Raw genomic sequence first — 19949 nt, forward strand, 5'->3', positions numbered from 1 at the left:
ACCAGCAAGTAAATGTCAAAGCCCCCTCTACCTTACCTGCCTACCCACCTAACTTAGCACCACCTGGTGTGCTAACCAAAATACAGGGGATGGTTCACCCAGGGTTATGGTTAGGGTTACCCACATACCTTAAAAGCAGTGGCTACAATGTACAAAAACCTGTCTCTCAGCAAAACCCAACACAGGACATGCTAATCATTTCTCTCTCAGCAACAACCAACAGGACACACTAATCGTCTCTCTCAGCAACAACTAACATAGTACATACCAAATCTCTTTCTGAGAAACAATCAACATATGCTTTAACCCTCAGCTCTTTCTAAGAAACAACCTACACAGGCTATCACCCTCAGCTCTCTCCTAACAAAGGAACACTGGCTCATATACAGCTGATGAGAGGGTGGGGTCAGCTCCAATTAGCAATGGGGCTGACCAATCAGCTGCTTGGGGGAATTTCAGGAAGCAGAAAGAACACAGAAACTGGGGTACGTAAACAGTATATGTAAACTTTTCACCCACTGGAATTGTGATACAGTGAATTATAAGTGAAATAATCTGTCTGTAAACAATTGTTGGAAAAATGACTTGTGTCATGCACAAAGTAGATGTCCTAACCGACTTGCCAAAACTATAGTTTGTTAACAAGAAATTTGTGGAGTGGTTGAAAAATGAGTTTTAATGACTAACCTTTGATAGAGGAATGTCGGAGTGGCATTGATAGAGGAATGTCAAAGTGGCATTGATAGACGAATGCCAGAGTGGCATTGACTAAAATACAGTAGAATAGAATACAGTATATACATATGAGATGAGTAAAGCAGTATGTAAACATTATTAAAGTGACTAATGTACCATTATTAAAGTGACCAGTGATTCCAAGTCTATGTATATAGGGCAGCCGCCTCTAAGGTGCAGGGTTGCATACCCGGGTGGAAGCCGGTCCCGTCGATGTGGATAGGGGCTTGCTCCCTCTGCTGTTTCCTGAAGTCCCGATCAGCTCCTTTGTTTTGTTGACGTTGAGGGAGAGGGAGAGGTTATTTTCCTGGAACCACTCTCCCAGGGCCCTCACCTCCTCCCTGTAGTCTGTCTCGTCATTGTTGGTAATCAGGCCTACTAATGTTGTGTTGTCTGCAAACTTGATGATTGATTTGGAGGCGTTTATGGCCACACAGTCATGACTGAACAGGGAGTACAGAAGGGGCCTAGGCACGCACCCCTGTGGGGCCCCTGTGTTGAGGATCAGCGAAGTGGAGGTGTTGTTTCCTGCATTCACCACCTGGGGGCGGCTCGTCAGGAAGTCCAGGACCCAGTTGCACAGGGCGGGGTTCAGACCCAGGGCCTCTAGCTTAATGATGAGCATGGAGGGTACTATGGTGTTGAATGCTGAGCTGTAGTCAATGAACTACGGAGGGAATAAGTACACTGTTTGTATTTAGCCATATTCCCAGTCACCTTGCCATGGTTAAATGTGGTTCTCGCTTTCTATCCACAGTTTCTGGTTTGGGTAGGTTTTAATAGTCACAGTGGTTACAACTTCTAATATACACTTCCTGATGAACTCAGTGACCGTATCCGTGTATTTGCCCAATGTTATTCTCAGAGACTACCCGGAACATATCCCAGTCCGAGTGATCAAAACAATCTGGAAGCATGGATTCCGTTTGGTCTGACCAGCATTGAAATAGACCTTAGCACGGGTACTGCCCTTTGAGTTTCTGCCGATAGGAAGGGAGGAGCAAAAGGATGAGAGAGGTCGATAGAGAATAGTAACAATCGTGCAAGCTACACTCTTCGAAAAAAGGCTTCCAAAAGGGTCCTTTGACTGTCCCTATAGGAGAACCCTTTTTGGTTCCAGGTAGAATCCTTTTGGGTTCCATGTTGAACCCTTTTTGGTTCCATGTTGAACCCTCTGTAGAAACACAATGGGTTCTACCTGCAACCAAAAAGGGTTGTTTAAAGGGTTCTCCTATGGGGACAGCCGAATAACCCTTTACGATTCGAGATAGCACCTTTTTTTCTAAGAGTGTAACAGGCGGGCAGCAAACTGAGAAATAACGCTGCAGTACAACAGTGGTGTGCAGAGCAGCATCTCCGAATGCACAACTCGTCCATCCTTGTCATGGATGGGCTATTGCAGCAGACGAGCACACCGTTTTCCACTCCATCAGCTAAAAACAAGAAGCAGCTCCAGTGGGCACGTGATCACCAACACTGGACAGTTGAGGAGTGGAAAAACATCACCTAGAAAATGATAGCGAATTCAGTTTACTTGAGTGGCCTGAGCAGTCCCCAGACCTCAACCCAATAGAGCATCTTAGGGATGAGATGGAATGCACTGTTTGTAGCATGAATCTACCACCGTCCAATCTGCAGAAACTGTGTGATGCCATAGCGTCAGCATGTACCGTCATCCCTATGGAACGTTTCCGACATCTTGTAGAATGCTCAGAATAATTCAGGTTGTTCTGGGGTTAAAGGGGGGCCCAACCCGGTACTAGATGGGTGTACCTAATACAATGGGTCACATGTTGAGGTTTCATGTCCTCTTTGATATGATTTCATGGTAACTTAAATGGGGGCTGAACTTTTTATTTTATTTTTTTATTTGATTTATTTCACCTTTATTTAACCAGGTCGGCTAGTTGAGAACAAGTTCTCATTTACAACTGCGACCTGGCCAAGATAAAGCATAGCAGTGTGAACAGGCAACAACACAGAGTTACACATGGAGTAAACAATAAACAAGTCAATAACACAGTAGAAAAAAGAAAAAAAGAGTCAATATACATTGTGTGCAAAAGGCATGAGGAGGTAGGCGAATAATTACAATTTTGCAGATTAACACTGGAGTGATAAATGATCAGATGGTCATGTGCAGATAGAGATACTGGTGTGCAAAAGAGCAGAAAAGTAAATAAATAAAAACAGTATGGGGATGAGATAGGTAAATTGGGTGGGCTATTTACCGATGGACTATGTACAGCTGCAGCGATCAGTTAGCTGCTCATATAGCAGATGTTTAAAGTTGGTGAGGGAGATAAAAGTCTCCAACTTCAGCGATTTTTGCAATTTGTTCCAGTCACAGGCAGCAGAGAACTGGAAGGAAAGGCGGCCAAATGAGGTGTTGGCTTTAGGGATGATCAGTGAGATACACCTGCTGGAGCGCCTGCTACGGGTGGGTGTTGCCATCGTGACCAGTGAACTGAGATAAGGCGGAGCTTTACCTAGCATGGACTTGTAGATGACCTGGAGCCAGTGGGTGTTGCGACGAATATGTAGCGAGGGCCAGGCGACTAGAGCATACAGGTCGCAGTGGTGGGTGGTATAAGGTGCTTTAGTAACAAAACGGATGGCACTGTGATAAACTGCATCCAGTTTGCTGAGTAGAATATTGGAAGCTATTTTGTAGATGACATCGCCGAAGTCGAGGATCGGTAGGATAGTCCGTTTTACTAGGGTAAGTTTGGCGGCGTGAGTGAAGGAGGCTTTGTTGCGGAATAGAAAGCCGACTCTAGATTTGATTTTAGATTGGAGATGTTTGATATGAGTCTGGAAGGAGAGTTTACAGTCTAGCCAGACACCTAGGTACTTATAGATGTCCACATATTCTAGGTCGGAACCATCCAGGGTGGTGATGCTAGTCGGGCGTGCGGGTGCAGGGAGCGAACGGTTGAAAAGCATGCATTTGGTTTTACTAGCGTTTAAGAGCAGTTGGAGGCCACGGAAGGAGTGTTGTATGGCATTGAAGCTCGTTTGGAGATTAGATAGCACAGTGTCCAAGGAAGGGCCAGAAGTATACAGAATGGTGTCGTCTGCATAGAGGTGGATCAGGGAATCGCCCGCAGCAAGAGCAACATCATTGATATATATATACAGAGAAAAGAGTCGGCCCGAGAATTGAACCCTGTGGCACCCCCATAGAGACTGCCAGAGGACCGGACAACATGCCCTCCGATTTGACACACTGAACTCTGTCTGCAAAGTAGTTGGTGAACCAAGCAAGGCAGTCATTAGAAAAACCGAGGCTACTGAGTCTGCCGATAAGAATATGGTGATTGACAGAGTCGAAAGCCTTGGCCAGGTCGATGAAGATGGCTGCACAGTACTGTATTTGATCGATGGCGGTTATGATATCGTTTAGTACCTTGAGTGTGGCTGAGGTGCACCCGTGACCGGCTCGGAAACCAGATTGCACAGCGGAGAAGGTACGGTGGGATTCGAGATGGTCAGTGATCTGTTTGTTGACTTGGCTTTCGAAGACCTTAGATAGGCAGGGAAGGATGGATATAGGTCTGTAACAGTTTGGGTACAGGGTGTCTCCCCCTTTGAAGAGGGGGATGACTGCGGCAGCTTTCCAATCCTTGGGGATCTCAGACGATATGAAAGAGAGGTTGAACAGGCTGGTAATAGGGGTTGCGACAATGGCGGCAGATAGTTTCATAAATAGAGGGTCCAGATTGTCAAGCCCGGCTGATTTGTACGGGTCCAGGTTTTGCAGCTCTTTCAGAACATCTGCTATCTGGATTTGGGTAAAGGAGAAGCTGGGGAGGCTTGGGCGAGTAGCTGCGGGGGGGGCGGAGCTGTTGGCCGAGGTTGAGAAATGCTTGTTGAAGTTTTCGATTATCATGGCTTTGTTTTTCAGCTTGGATATTAAGAAATGACTGAAGCCAAACCAGAGTTGTCTTGGGGGGGGGGGGTTAATATATGTCTCTTTTGTGTGTTTTCTCACGTGGCAAGCAGTGTATGGTTTGTACATTCACTCTCCCGAAACTGTACACATTTACAGCCACTCACCCTTCTAGATAACATGAAACAGTCTAACCAGGTCTTATGTCTTGAAGTCACCTAGGAAAGCTATTGCTAGCCAACTTCTTTCACCACTTAGTTTCAGCTGGCTGGTGTGCGACAGTGGCAAAATTGGTTTGACATTAGATACCGCTGGGGCTAGTTAGGGACCATCAATAAATTACACAATGTAAATGGCACAATATTTTCATGTTGCACATATTTTAGTTGTCTCATTAAATGATTTAAATATTTGTATATGGATTTCTACAATTTATAGTTGGTTAAGACATAGCGATTTGGAGCTATTGGCATTTTCAAATATTGTTCTGTGCACATTGTGTAATTTACTGATGGTCCCTAACTAGCCCCATAGAGCTATCGAATGTCAAACCAAATTGACCATGGACATTATGATCAGGTCTCGTGCAGCCGCGCAACCAAATTGATGATTACTTGGGGGCTGCCAGCTGTAGGCATGTGGGCAGGATTGAAGTAAACCCAATCCAAGGAAAACTGTTACAGTTGCCTTCATTCCGTGACATACAATATTTTCCTATCATCTCTTAACTCTCAGTTTTGGACGAGACAAATTATCCCATTTACACTTTGTAGTCAATTTTGACACTAGAATAAAGGTTTATGGCTCATATCGAAGCCACATAGGCCATTTTCAAATTGGGAAGTTGCTTTTTAGGTGCAGTCGCTCTTTGAAAACAATGTTCAGATAAAAACAGATTCTGTCTGTTATATGTAGGGATGACTTCTACACAAAACAGTAAAAATATGCCAATTTATTCCTCATGTCTCTTCATCTCTCTCCATCTCTCTCTCTCCCTCCATGCTCCTATGTCTGTCTGTCTCTCTGTCTCTCTGTCTCTCTCTCTCTGACAGAATGATAAAGGGCAGGGGCCAGCCGAGGTGGTCCCTGACCCCATGGACATGACTCTGGACAAAGCAGAAGCGGCCATGGTGGCCAAGGAGCTGAAGCAGCTGCTGCTGGACTCTGTGCCACTCAGCTGCAACCTGCCCCGCGCCACCCTGCTCAACTACGACAACATCCCTGGCAACCTCATGCTCACCTCCATCGGCCTGAAACTGGGCGACCGTGTGGTGCTGGACGACATGAAGGTCTGTGTGTTTTGTCAGGATTGGGAAGCAAAGGGTGAGAAATGGGAGCCTCAAAATGAACTGCAGAATTTTGTGAGCACGTTTATGTGCATGAGACCATTTAAATGGCTTTCAATTATTTTTATCTTTTTTTTTAAAGTGGCCAGTGTGAGGCATTCATCCTATGTGGTGGAGCCCTGCTGCTTGTTGTACTGTGTGAGAAGAGAATATGTGAATTCTAGCAAACATTTATTCCAACTTGTGTTAACACGTATAGCTCCCCAAAAAATCGAGCAGTGATGAAATTGACATCTCAGCTCTGCATCACCTGAAGCAGGTGGGTAGCCCTTCGACCTGTGTGTCTACTTGCGTAACTGAACACATTCAATTGTGTTTTCAGGTGTATTTCCATGACTGACTGCACTAAATGACGTAGTCTCACTTGATGCATTCATTTGACATTAACTATGCATCACTCACTGCAGTTCAACTATGTGGTTTTTTTCTGTCTATAATGTGCAGCTGTATTGCACCTCTCACTGTGTTCAAACATACACTACGTGACCAAACGTATGTGGACACCTGCGCGTCGAACATCTCGTTTCAAAATCATGGGCATTAATATTGGGAGGGTCTCCCCTTTGCTGCTATAACAACCTGAAGAGGTGCCCACACACTTTTGCATATATAGTGTATGTCCTACTGACCACAATATAACCACTTAAAACATGGTATTGTGTTGAGATGTGTAGACTACTCTACTAACCATAGCCTAGTATGTCAGTAGTCAAGTATGACAGAAAAACAGCAGATCAGTATGCTGCCCTGGTCTAGAGAAGTCTGAGTGCTGTTGAGAAGTGTTGTTAACTATCTAATCTTGCCTGGTATCACCTTCAAGAATACAAATCATGTGATTTTTTTCTCCAATGGGCCCCTGTGGAGAGCAACAAGGTTATTTCAATTTGCTAGTAAAAATCCAACATACACAACAGAGGTAAATGTCAGAGCTGATGTTGAATCCTGGCCCTCACACAGTCTCTCCTCCACAGACGGGCACCCTGCGCTTCTGTGGGACCACGGAGTTCGCCAGTGGCCAGTGGGTGGGGGTGGAGCTGGACGAGCCAGAGGGCAAGAACGACGGAAGTGTGGGAGGGGTGCGTTACTTCATCTGTCCCCCCAAACTGGGTAACCACCTGTTATTGCTTCTACACCTGCATTGCTTGCTGTTTGGGGTTTTAGGCTGGGTTTCTGTACAGCACTTTGATATATCAGCTGATGTAAGAAGGGCTCTATAAATACATTTGATTTGATTTTGATTTCTTATTTCACATGACCATTTTTTGAATCTATTGTTGAAGTGTGTCAAGATTCCCCTTGAGAAAAGAGCAAAGAGAAGACTTGATTTCATGACTTTTGTGTACAGCTAGTTTTCAGAAAAACAGCTGTGGTAAACCTGATTTGAGCTTGCAGCTTTTTTCAGTGTTTTCTCTAATCACTTCTATTGTCCTGAAGGTATCTTTGCTCCAGTGTCAAAAATCGCTAAAGCTGTTGAGCTGGCCCCCTCCTCTGTCACCTCCACACCCAAGACACCCCGCATGGACTTCTCCCGCGTCACAGGAAAGAACAAGAAAGAAAAGAAGGAAATAATGGAGAGAGAGAAAGGTTTGCTTTGACAATGTTAACATATGTTTCCCATGCCAATATAAAGCCCTTGAATTGAATTGAATTGAGAGGTACAAGAGTCTTCCCATCAAGGGCCATTGCATTCATTCTGATAGGAGCACAGCACATACAGTGCCTTGCGAAAGTATTCGGCCCCCTTGAACTTTGCGACCTTTTGCCACATTTCAGGCTTCAAACATAAAGATATAAAACTGTATTTTTTTGTGAAGAATCAACAACAAGTGGGACACAATCATGAAGTGGAACGACATTTATTGGATATTTCAAACTTTTTTAACAAATCAAAAACTGAAAAATTGGGTTTGCAGAATTATTCAGCCCCTTTAAGTTAATAGTTTGTAGCGCCACCTTTTGCTGCGATTATAGCTGTAAGTCGCTTGGGGTATGTCTCTATCAGTTTTACACATCGAGAGACTGAAATGTTTTCCCATTCCTCCTTGCAAAACAGCTCGAGCTCAGTGAGGTTGGATGGAGAGCATTTGTGAACAGCAGTTTTCAGTTCTTTCCACAGATTCTCGATTGGATTCAGGTCTGGACTTTGACTTGGCCATTCTAACACCTGGATATGTTTATTTTTGAACCATTCCATTGTAGATTTTGCTTTATGTTTTGGATCATTGTCTTGTTGGAAGACAAATCTCCGTCCCAGTCTCAGGTCTTTTGCAGACTCCATCAGGTTTTCTTCCAGAATGGTCCTGTATTTGGCTCCATCCATCTTCCCATCAATTTTAACCATCTTCCCTGTCCCTGCTGAAGAAAAGCAGGCCCAAACCATGATGCTGCCACCACCATGTTTGACAGTGGGGATGAAGTGTTCAGGGTGATGAGCTGTGTTGCTTTTACGCCAAACATAACGTTTTGCATTGTTGCCAAAAAGTTCAATTTTGGTTTCATCTGACCAGAGCACCTTCTTCCACATGTTTGGTGTGTCTCCCAGGTGGCTTGTGGCAAACTTTAAACAACATTTTTTATGGATATCTTTAAGAAATGGCTTTCTTCTTGCCACTCTTCCATAAAGGCCAGATTTGTGCAATATATGACTGATTGTTGTCCTATGGACAGAGTCTCCCACCTCAGCTGTAGATCTCTGCAGTTCATCCAGAGTGATCATGGGCCTCTTGGCTGCATCTCTGATCAGTCTTCTCCTTGTATGAGCTGAAAGTTTAGAGGGACGGCCAGGTCTTGGTAGATTGGGAAATCTTTTTGTATCCAAATCCGGCTTTAAACTTCTTCACAACAGTATCTCGGACCTGCCTGGTGTGTTCCTTGTTCTTCATGATGCTCTCTGCGCTTTTAACGGACCTCTGAGACTATCACAATGCAGGTGTATTTATACGGAGACTTGATTACACACAGGTGGATTGTATTTATCATCATTAGTCATTTAGGTCAACATTGGATCATTCAGAGATCCTCACTGAACTTCTGGAGAGAGTTTGCTGCACTGAAAGTAAAGGGGCTGAATAATTTTGCACGCCCAATTTTTCAGTTTTTGATTTGTTAAAAACGTTTGAAATATCCAATAAATGTCGTTCCACTTCATGATTGTGTCCCACTTGTTGTTGATTCTTCACCAAAAAATAAAGCCTTTGAAGCCTGAAATGTGGCAAAAGGTCGCAAAGTTCAAGGGGGCCGAATACTTTCGCAAGGCACTGTAAATAACACATGACTCATAGACGTTATAACACACTATTATATATTATGTTAACAAACATTTGATTGATTTTCTCCGTCAGCTCTGAGGAAGAAGTCTATGTCCGTAGCCAGTCTGGACCCGGATGGGGTGAAGGTGGAACTTGGAGATCAGGTGCTGGTTGCTGGTGTGAAGCAGGGAATCATACGCTATTACGGAAAGACAGACTTTGCCCCAGGTGGGTCTGTTGTGAAATCAAGTCACTGCAACAATGTTTTTATGAAATGTTTGACAAATGATTATAGATGTTTAGTCAAGTTTAATGATTGATGGTGTGTGTGTGTCCAGGTTACTGGTTTGGTGTGGAGCTGGAGAATCCCACAGGAAAGCATGATGGGTCTGTTTTTGGTGTCCGCTACTTCAACTGCATGCCCAAGTACGGGGTCTTTGCACCCCCATCTCGCGTGCAGAGGTAACATAACACCTACTTTAACGCCTGGTTCAAAAAAGGACCCGGAAATAAAATAACGTAACAACTTTATTGATAAGAAAGCATTTTACAGTTACCTTGTGTAACCATGCTTATCGGTCATTCTCAGACGGAGAGCTAGACAATATACAACATGCTCTGTTGTGATTTGTAAAGGTTCATTCTGAACAGACTGACCTTCTGGAACAATACTAGCTAATGCTGTTAATAATCTCTCAGAATCTGCGGACCAAAGGATGGTCATAGCGGCGACGGCACGATGGTGAAGAAAGTCCACCAGGTGTCTAGTAAGTATCTAAGGTCAAATCCATCCGGCCATGTTAGCCAGCGTGCCATGCCACCCCATGTCATGATGTACCTTCTACTCCCACGTCTGCATTCTATCCAAAGATGTTCTTTGTTTATTCTAGTGAACCAGCCAAGGCGTAAATTCAACACGGTGAGGTCACCCAAGGACATCACCTCTGAGAATTCAATATCAAGGTACAGCCTCTACTTTTCCTGCCTCTGTTGTCTCTGAGTCAACAAATAGCAGATTAGAAATAAGCTCCTGTTTATGAATGTGTCCACTGATTCGAATCCCTCTCCTCTTCCTCCTGCTCATCCTCTTCCTCAGATTGCTGTTCTGCTGCTGGTTCCCCTGGATGCTGCGAGCCGAGATGCAGTCCTAACCACACTCTCCTTCCTCCTCCTCTTCCTCAAAGGATCTACTGCTCTCCTCCTCTTAATGTCCATCTTTCATTTGTGCTTTCCTCTGGCTGTTGCTGTCAGAATTACAGTAGTGAACCACCGCCCCTGCCAACCCCCCCATGATCTCAGTCAGTCCTATAGCAAAACCTAGTGCCTTGTATGTTAACTAACATCCCGCATTCCGTTTGTAACACTAATAATGAGACTAAATCATTGTTACCCGAAATCTGGGATACAAACCCTACAAAAGCAAATGATCTAATAGATATAATCACTTAGTTTTTGTAAGTTACTCTATTTCAGAAGTTGCCAAAACGTCAGAAGTTGCCAACACCCATTGTCCAGTCAGCCAACTTCTTATGCCATGGAGCTTCTCCTAGGGAACCTTTCAAATGACTAAGTACATGATGCTGTACTTTGTTGTTTTTCTGCTGCTTCATCCTAATTCCCTGTATTTCAGAGGAGACCAAGGGCCTCAAAGTAATACATGGTCTGTCAGTGTGAACCGACTGTAGATGGCCATGTTGCGCTAAAGGGATTTATCCAAAATGTGGATGTGTGAGTCAAATTGTGTTCCAAATAAATGTGCACATCAACATGCCTTTTGTTGTGAAAAGATGTGATATGAACATATGGTCATGTTCTTGGGATGCTGTATGTTCAACAGTAAACAGGGTTTAATATTATTCAGGATTCCGACATCTGCTATTTCTCCACTTGATCTCTGAGCATTTTCCCAAATATGCAATTGGAATGATGTATATAATATTGATTTGCTTGTTAATGGGCTTGTGTAAATTATAGTATGCTCACAGGTGATACAAAAACAAGGTTCATGGTCTCTGGTAGCCTACTAAATTTGTTGACAGAGCCCTGTTAAATACTAGTTGCCTGTTTTAGGTATGGTAATGCTACCACGTACATATATGTTCATCATAATGTCCCAACTTAATTGCAGAAGGAGAACTTTATCTGCGCAGATATCTTCTGTACCCTTGAAAGACAATTTTCTAGCAATGGTTTAAATCGTGGTAATATAGACAGCGCCATTTGTCAATAACTGGGTCAAATAAGACTTTCATAACTTGGTCTAAGGTGTTTATTGCACTTTGAGCCAGTTGGTCTCAAATCCAAGTTAAGCTAACCAAAATGTCTGCTAACCCCAAAATGTAATGGCAGGTAATGTAAGGGAAAACCACCTAGATTAATATTGTTTAAGCTGTTGTCTTTATTGTGTAGCATGAAGTACCAATAACATAACATTTGCTTAACTTTAACTTAAACGTACTGTTAGCAAAAAGCTTTATTTTCCCACAGTTACATTTTGTTTATAGAAATATGAAATCTACAAGGGTACCACAATATACTTGTTAAAGGTACATTTCTTGATAAACCAGTGCCCTCCTCCCCATCTCTAGGTTTGTTGTTGCAGCAATGGTGTTAATCTCAGGCTAAATCTGCACAGACGGAACACCTGCTAGCTCAGTGCTACCACAGTTTACACCCCCTGTTGGCTATCCTCCCATGCTTCTCTCTCCTTCTCTCTCAACGTTAGACTTTGGTAGGTTTGTGAGTGTGAGCATTAGATAAAAATCTGACCTTCTAAACTTGTGTGTGCTTAATGTCAAAACCTACGAGTGTGCATAAAAACAAAAATATTTAACCTGTGTACTTAGCTATGTGGATATGGATAGTGTCTTTTTCTACTGAACACTATGTAAGCACATCACGAGGAGGAGAAAAAAACACCTGAACTTGCTCCTGCACTCTTTGAACACCATTGTAAACATCCTGTGTTAATAACAGCACCGTGAAACGGCAAGAAATACTCATTATCAGGAAGGGTCTAAAAACTCGTGCACCATGTCATATTCCGAAATCACCACTTATCCAATGTGGTACTGAACAATGTGGAACTGAAGGCAACAATGTGTGGTTGTTTTTGATATTGCTAGTGTACGGTTATGACTAGGTCTGTAAGAGAGCCGCAGAACAACGAGGATGCTATGAGGGAGTCGGCTTCAGCTTCATTTGATCTAAATAAGGGACATTAGTATATCCAGTTTGAGAGGAACTCATTCATTACACCTCAAAGTCATGTAATGGGATACTTTGGAACCTGTGGCAATTGGAACTTGTCTCCTTTTTTATTTAATTGAATTATGACTATGTCAACACAAAGTGTTGCAAACTTTGTCAGGACAGCTCACTTTGTTCAAATCTTCTGTTAGCCAAATATACTAAAATGATATTGTGTCAAGAAGGACTGAGTTTCTTTACTATTGTGAGCATTGTTTAGTAGATAAGAAAATCATCCTCGCCTCATGCTGAAGTGCTTGATAATGAGTAAGAATACATCACCATGTCTTGTCTTTACTACTTATGTTGGAAAAATGTCATTAGAAATAAGTATAGCAACATTGTTCATATTTACTAAATGGTCGAGTTGAGTAGTTGGTTGACTGGCATATTTAATGCTCAAGTAAAGTGACCAAAATGGTGTAGTTATTGCCTGACCTTTACGCTCTAGTAGCATAATAAGTCCCACAATATGCCAGTAGATGTCACTAATGTGTCACTTTTATCATCTCTACAACTAACAACATGACAAGAATCTAAATTGATGAGTCCTCCACTCTTCAAATGTTTTGTTTATTCAACATTATGAACATTGATATAATCTTATTAAGTGGTGTACTGTCATTATTGTTTTTTTAAACACATGATGTTATTCTAAAACTTGATCGCAACAATGGTTAATTTTCTTCATAGACATGTCCTAGCAGTTTGTTAAAAATATATTTTGATAATTTCACTAAGTGTACTTTTATTTAGTTTTATAATGTGTTGGTGTCTGTGTCCTAAAACAGGTAAAGGGGATGTTGGTAATGTTGGATTTATTATAGTGTTTATTTATTATAGTTTATAGTTTATTATAGTGTCAGGAATAATATTTATTGCATGCTCTTTATTTTCTGAAAGTTTCTTTTTCCAACAGTGTATCGCAGCATAAAAATGCTTATAATTACAACTCTGACTATGAATCTAATAAAAGTTTGTTGTTTTCTACATTTTCTGTTGCTTGCTTTTGTTCAAACAACTAGAGGTAAATCACTCCGACATTTATTGTAATTGCTCAAATGTGCATTTATTGCAGGTCTAACAATTGAATTTAGTTTTTACATTAAATGTCCACCAATGAATTGCTATTTGGGGATATTTCCGCATGGTGAGTAGGCCTAATGGCCTATGAACTCAAGTGAACATAAATTAGAGTAAAGAAAGCAAATGTGCTTGTTATCGTCTGAAGAATCGCGAGAAGCTGTTTCCCTGGAAGCTGCGGTTGTTATAGACTGTTTGCAAATCTCTTTTCGTCATAGCCAAATCTGGGGATTTTGCCTTGGTGCCGCTCTTCTGCCTCTTTCGGAGCGCACAAAGGTTTTTTAACCTTACCTAGAGAAGTCCAGAAAATAACGTGTGACTTACACAGTTTCACAACCACTTTCTAAACAAATGTTAAGCTAAGAGCAAACGTATCCTTCTCTTGCCCTAACGGTTTCATCCGTGAGGCCCGTGTTCCTGGCTAGTTAGGCCCGTCCGTCCGTCGACAGTGTAATCCGTTTATTCGAACAGCTGTTCCAGTTGTTTGGTCTGGCTGTCCATCTTGGTCTGGTTTCCATCTTGGTGCAAGTAAGTGCACAGAGGCTGAGACCCTGAGATACAAATAAAAGAAACATGATTAAGTAGTCGAAAGCAAGCAGAGAGAGAGAAAAAAAACGGTAGGTCTGAAAAATAGGCCTTATACTTTGTACAATGTAACTCTACAGTTCAATACTTTGTGGCCTCGACAGTCTATGTTGTGAAATAATCAAATGTAACACGATCTCACCTCTTCCATCGTTGAAAACTTTGTTTTGAGTTGCACTAGAATACAGCTGTATAACTGCATGATGACAATTAAATGACCCATAGCTAAGGTAACTGATACTATAATCAAACGTGTGTGGTCGAAACCTGCAGCATGTGGGCGGTTGATCCCTCGGCATACCATATTTCCAGTTTCCATTATGTCCTTTTGAGTGTCCGTGCAGAAAGATGCCAGACAAACATCCAAAATGTTGTAAAGATTCCGTCCAAGTTGGAAAAGAAGGTCCTTATTCAGTGCCTAAAATGTGATCGATACTTAAGTTTGAGATTTTTGTCGCATCCATGCTCAGAGTTAAAAGTCCCTAAAAATAGTTAGGTTGCTGCTCAGGGCTACTTTTTTGTCTCACCTCTCCAACCAAGGTAACTGTCCTTCAAATGTGCACTCTTATGATGAACCCCAGATTATATACTCCTCCGTTGACACTTCAAAAATAAGAGTAGCTGTCAAATGAAATGCCTAATGGCGCATCATGGATTCACCTTTCTTGAAGATGTCCATCTCAAACTGTCCTGGTTCATCATAAAATAACATATACATCTTTGGTTCAAAGGATGATGACTTTGATGTCCTTGAATCAAAGTAATACACGTGATTGCTTGGAATTTGTCTACTGACTGATTAGATAGTACGGTCGAAACGGATGATACTAACTTTATGGTGCCTTATGGTGCTTCTTGGTTTATACGTTTTTTAAATTGTTTTAATTAAAGTGGATTAACATGTCAATCATTTATGTTAAAATGGTGTCAAACTATAATGTCAGATGTGCTATCAAATTAAATAATAGGCTAGGTTATGTACAGTTATGTACAGTGCATTTAGGTGTCACTGCATGCTACAGAGACTTCAAGGAAAGAAAGGCCTACTGTTTGTTTTAGCATAGACAGGTTTTACGCGCTCTGGAATATAAATACAGGTGTAGGATCTTAATTTGATCACCCTTTTGCTGGATAAATTGTAGTGTATTTGAGGTTTCAAAGGCTTCTGAAGTTTCTCATTTACACTTTGAAATGTCATATTTGATTTTCCCTTACTAAAATTGCATCAACCCCTACAAAAATGTCTAATTATAGTGCACATAATAATTCAAATTTCCTGTAGTACCGTTATTATTTTCCTGCTGTAGCAAACTGGCTCAAATTAAGATCCTACACCTGTAGTCTAGAAAAGACAGTCGCATGAGTGAGTCTTATGATCTTTGGTATATGTGGGCTACCCAAACTTCCATTTTCAACGTCAAAATTATTTTGTGAGCATTCACAGTAGCCTTTTGTTGGCATAGTTATTCATAACCCAGTTATGTGTGGCCTTTGTCTGAAATATGCTGCAATTATCTTTGTAACCAGCTGGTGGTGCCCTTTCCTAAAGACTAAAAATGTGTTTGTTTACTTTGTTGATTAGAAGCGTAAGTAGGGCACGAGCACAATCAATTGAGCTAAGCGAAAACACTTCACGAGACAAGGAAATAATCAACTACCCGATACTAGCACCCGAATCCTATCCACGAACAACGTTTGTGAAATATTTAATCCCCAAATTGTCGTGTTTGAAACCTTCTTTTGATCGGTGGTGTGAGACGGCACATGTCACTGTTTATGCACTGAACGGATCAAGAGTAATACGCCTAGCCTACTCCATTCCAGTCAATTACTGGAGCCAATCAGAGATGCTTTGTAAATCCCTACGTAAATAACCGAGTATAGGTTAACGTTTCTATTAGTTTTTTATGTACGCTATTCATATCTGTCCAATAGACTAACATACGATCCGTTTTTTTTTTTGTACATAGGAGGCAGTGCATCCTCAATCACGAGGGGATACTATATAGGAATATCAATAATATTTGGGAAATTTGTTTTAAAATCATACTGTATCGTTAGGAATACATTATGTATGACCATTCAGACCTTTGACCAAAGGGTAGTTTATGTTCAAAGAAAGATGTGTCTGTTAGAACTCAGTTATGACACAAGTATCCATATGATATTTAGATGCCATATGATCTGTGTAGGTTATATGTACATCCATGTTTTAGATAAAAGAGGTGTCATCTCAGGCATGTTAGACTTGCAAATGTTGACAGTACTGATCGTCAATGTAAAGAAACTCATATGCTCATCAATGAAGGAGATAAGAAACCAGACCATAGCTGGCTCTTTGATGTTAAACTATATGTAACAATGAACTCTAAATGGGAGCGTATGTATAAAAAAAATCATTTTGAATGGAGTGATCTGTCTCCCAGTGGCAGTTTAATGTTTAATGAATGGGATTCTATGGTTAACGTAGGAATTTATGTGGTTACATTGTCTTGACAATTGCAGTATGTAACATTGTACATGCTGCCAAAGAAAAGCATATGACATCCTTGCATGTGAAACCAGACATCATTGCACAAACACAATCAGACAGGAGAAAGCATGCCGGGCCTTTGCTACAAGGATTCATTATTACTACCGAGTACCCTAGTTTGAAGGTACAACCTCTGACAAAATATTACCCTTCAATGTCAATTTACTTCGCCTGCTGTGAATGATTTGGACAAGCATTCACTTAACAAGACTCACGTCATCACTCAGCTTCCCTGTCTGCACACACTGAGAGTTGACTATTCTAGAGTTTTGGGCTTTAACCCAGAAATGACCTAATTCTCATACAGTTAACCTACGTGAAATACAGAAATAAAATGTGCATATTGTACAATATGTTACCATCAGGGCCAATCTCGTTAAACTAAATAATCAAAATACAGGGAGTCTTCTTTCCCGATGAGATATTATGTCCTCTGCACCAATCATTCAGTCATACATAATGTCTGTTTGCGTGGCAAATTAAGAGACATCTTTGGTCAGCATAAGCATTCCTCCCTGACAAAGAACAGCATTGGAATGTTTTTTTTATTTTTTATCATTGACTCCTCTAAGATTCAATCAGCTAGGATGCTAACCAAGGCTTCTACTTGCCTTGCTCCCGCTAAGTGTAACGCTAAAATATTTACTCTTGGTTGAGATGAAGACCTGAGCTGACAACTGCAGCTTTTTCCACTGGGAGTAAGAAACTCTAAAATAGGGAGGGAGGGTTCATGTTAAAGAGATGTTTTTTTTCTCAGTGTTTATTACTAGGTTTAATTTGTGGAAATGATATCCTCTTGGGGTTATCGAGATGATGTGACTTGTTAAACTGGCATCTTAAAAACAATCTTAATGCCTGAAGAATCGCTTACATACTGTAAATTGTGTCTCACACCAGTAATAGATATGTAATGGCTCGAAATGATAGTATTCTTCTCGTGTTTTAGCTCTACAAATCAATGCCAATGACTTAATCATAATTTATCTTCAATTCGTCACCATACAGGGAATGTGAATTTTATGTGAGTATCGCATCAAGTATGCATGGAAAAGTAGCTCAATTTGCCAGCCCACTTACAAAATGATTCTGCTTATCAAAGATTCAATGTGCCTACCTACCTACTGTCTGTCTAGTGTAGTTCAGGCTATGGGCAGTAGTAGGCAATACACATGCCCCAAAATGATAATACCATCCACAGCCATTACATAACATTCCATGCTTTAGAGAACTCCTATAGATGTGCTAAGTCTAACAAAGGCAGTAGACAAGTCAGTCACAAAGAGAAGGCTGTGAATTACATTGGAGGGACCAATCAGCATAAACATCAACAGAATAGGGGCACCATTTCATTCTATGTTAATAGGCCAGACCAGGGACGGACATTTTGTCCATTAGATGTGGCTTTTATTAAAGGCTGTGTCTCCTGGAAGGGCTCTCCATAAATGGAAGGGATCAGCTGTTTGAGTCGCCTTCCTGCTGATGCTGCTGTGAACACTGTCAGACCTCTGCACTCGGCATGCCTCGCTAAACGACTATCCCACCTACTCTGCCATTGACTGCCTACCTTGCTCACAACCGTGTCCACTTTATAGTACTAACTGTACATTACATATCTCAATGGAATGAATTAAGTTGGCCACGGAAGACCATTCAAACTAGGTTTCTTCCTTGTGTCTCAAATCAGGTAGAAAAAAAAGAGTTAACGCACACCGTCCAGTGAGGGCTGTCATCGTCTTCTGTATTGACTACTGAGATGCCATCTCATTCTCTCTGTGGAGCTCTGATGATGAACTTCCTCCCTGCACTCTGTCCAAAGGAAGCCTGTGGCTTCCTCACCAGTGGCTCTTCTCTTTTGTTTCTCCAGAAAGGCCAATTGGTAAGCCCCCTTCCCACTCCATAGCATAATTAAAACAGAGAGAGAGAGAGCATGGAGAGTAAAAGCACTCTGATGTATATTTACAGTGTTTTTTTGTCATAATTAGCTGATTGGGTCATCCATTCAGACGTGCTCAGTGAGTTATCTCGCATGCCTTGCCCCTCCCCCATCTCCCCTCTCCCCTTGTTAAAAAGAGATTTGGCGTTAGCTTCGGTTGGAGAGTGGGAACGCGGTAAGCATATAATCTCTATCTCTCTCACTCACTCCCCCTGTTTCTGCTGAAGCACCAACGAAAACCATCTGACTGAGCCCTCCTCTAAGACATGAGCTGAGAGAGTGAAGCCATCAATGTAAAAGCCTGAATCTGTCTCTCTCTCAATTCAATTCAAGGGGCTTTATTGGCATGGGAAACATGTTGACATTGCCAAAGCAAGTGAGGTAGATAATATACAAAAGTGAAATAAACAATGACAATTAACAGTAAACATTACACTTGCAGAAGTTTCAAAAGAATAAAGACATTACAATCGCTCTCTCTGGCATGCTGGGTTCATGCCCCACACTGAGGCTCTGTAGCCTGTATATGTGACTACAGTGAGGGGAATGTTTGCCTTGCTGATGCCCCTCCTTTGTTTCACTGTAATCAACAACAAAGGGACTCCTTGGGAGGGGGGGGGGGGGGGGGTTGGCTACCTATTAGTACAGTGTGAGTTAATCAGCTGTGCCTTCTCTAATGACACAAATACAATTACAATGCACCCTGAATCTGTATAAATTCTATCTTATTTCACTGTCCCCTAAAACCACAAGATCTACTGTAAATCATGGGGGTTATGAGTCACATATTTATACTAGTCACTCCACTATTTCTGGAGGCCTGAGCCAAATAGATTTACCAAGATATTCTCTGTGTTCAAGACAACTGGGGTGGAAATTATAATATACTCATTTTTGTATTGAACCTTTATTTAACTAGGCAAGTAAGTTAAGTTATACTCATATGAGTATAAAAGGATTGCAATTTAGAATTAAAATCTTATGCAAGCCACTTCAACCTCTTTTTATACCATCCTTATGTAACTGGCCTACAATATGCCTTCATTTGAATAATTACATATAAGGGTACAAGAGCTGTGCACATGGCCTGTATAATACATGTAAACGTTTGCATTTATTTAAAATGATCCAGACGTCTGTCTTTGAATTATATATTTTTTGTATCACAGTCTGGAAATAACCTTTTGAGTTTAAAAAAAAATCTATACGAGAAACTTCAATTGAATTGTCCACTGTATTTTTCTATAAGAGAAACTTCAATTGAATTGTCCACTGTATTTTTCAGTGATGAAAGAATGGATAAGGCAACATTTTTTGATAGATCCTATTTTTGTTTGGGACACAT

General features: G+C 41.4%; 1 protein-coding gene across 3 annotated transcripts in view; it reads left to right on the forward strand.

Annotated features, from left to right (window-relative positions):
- The window catches only part of LOC109905473 (CAP-Gly domain-containing linker protein 3), a 39474-nt gene extending 26014 nt beyond the window's left edge, over window positions 1-13460 (forward strand). For 2 of the 3 annotated variants that reach the window (XM_020502864.2, XM_031790503.1), the window contains exons 7-15: window positions 5680-5916; window positions 6173-6232; window positions 6945-7080; window positions 7408-7557; window positions 9315-9449; window positions 9560-9683; window positions 9921-9988; window positions 10112-10184; window positions 10318-13460. In XM_020502864.2, the coding sequence (XP_020358453.1) occupies window positions 5680-5916; window positions 6173-6232; window positions 6945-7080; window positions 7408-7557; window positions 9315-9449; window positions 9560-9683; window positions 9921-9988; window positions 10112-10184; window positions 10318-10372 (1038 nt within the window). In that variant the 3' untranslated portion in view covers window positions 10373-13460. The remainder of the gene's footprint in view (window positions 1-5679; window positions 5917-6172; window positions 6233-6944; window positions 7081-7407; window positions 7558-9314; window positions 9450-9559; window positions 9684-9920; window positions 9989-10111; window positions 10185-10317) is intronic. The other variant, XM_031790504.1, reaches the window with a different exon arrangement.
- Window positions 13461-19949: the final 6489 nt, after the last annotated feature.

This window comes from Oncorhynchus kisutch, linkage group LG15 (assembly GCF_002021735.2).
Source record: "Oncorhynchus kisutch isolate 150728-3 linkage group LG15, Okis_V2, whole genome shotgun sequence".
NCBI classification, from domain to species: Eukaryota; Metazoa; Chordata; class Actinopteri; order Salmoniformes; family Salmonidae; genus Oncorhynchus; species Oncorhynchus kisutch.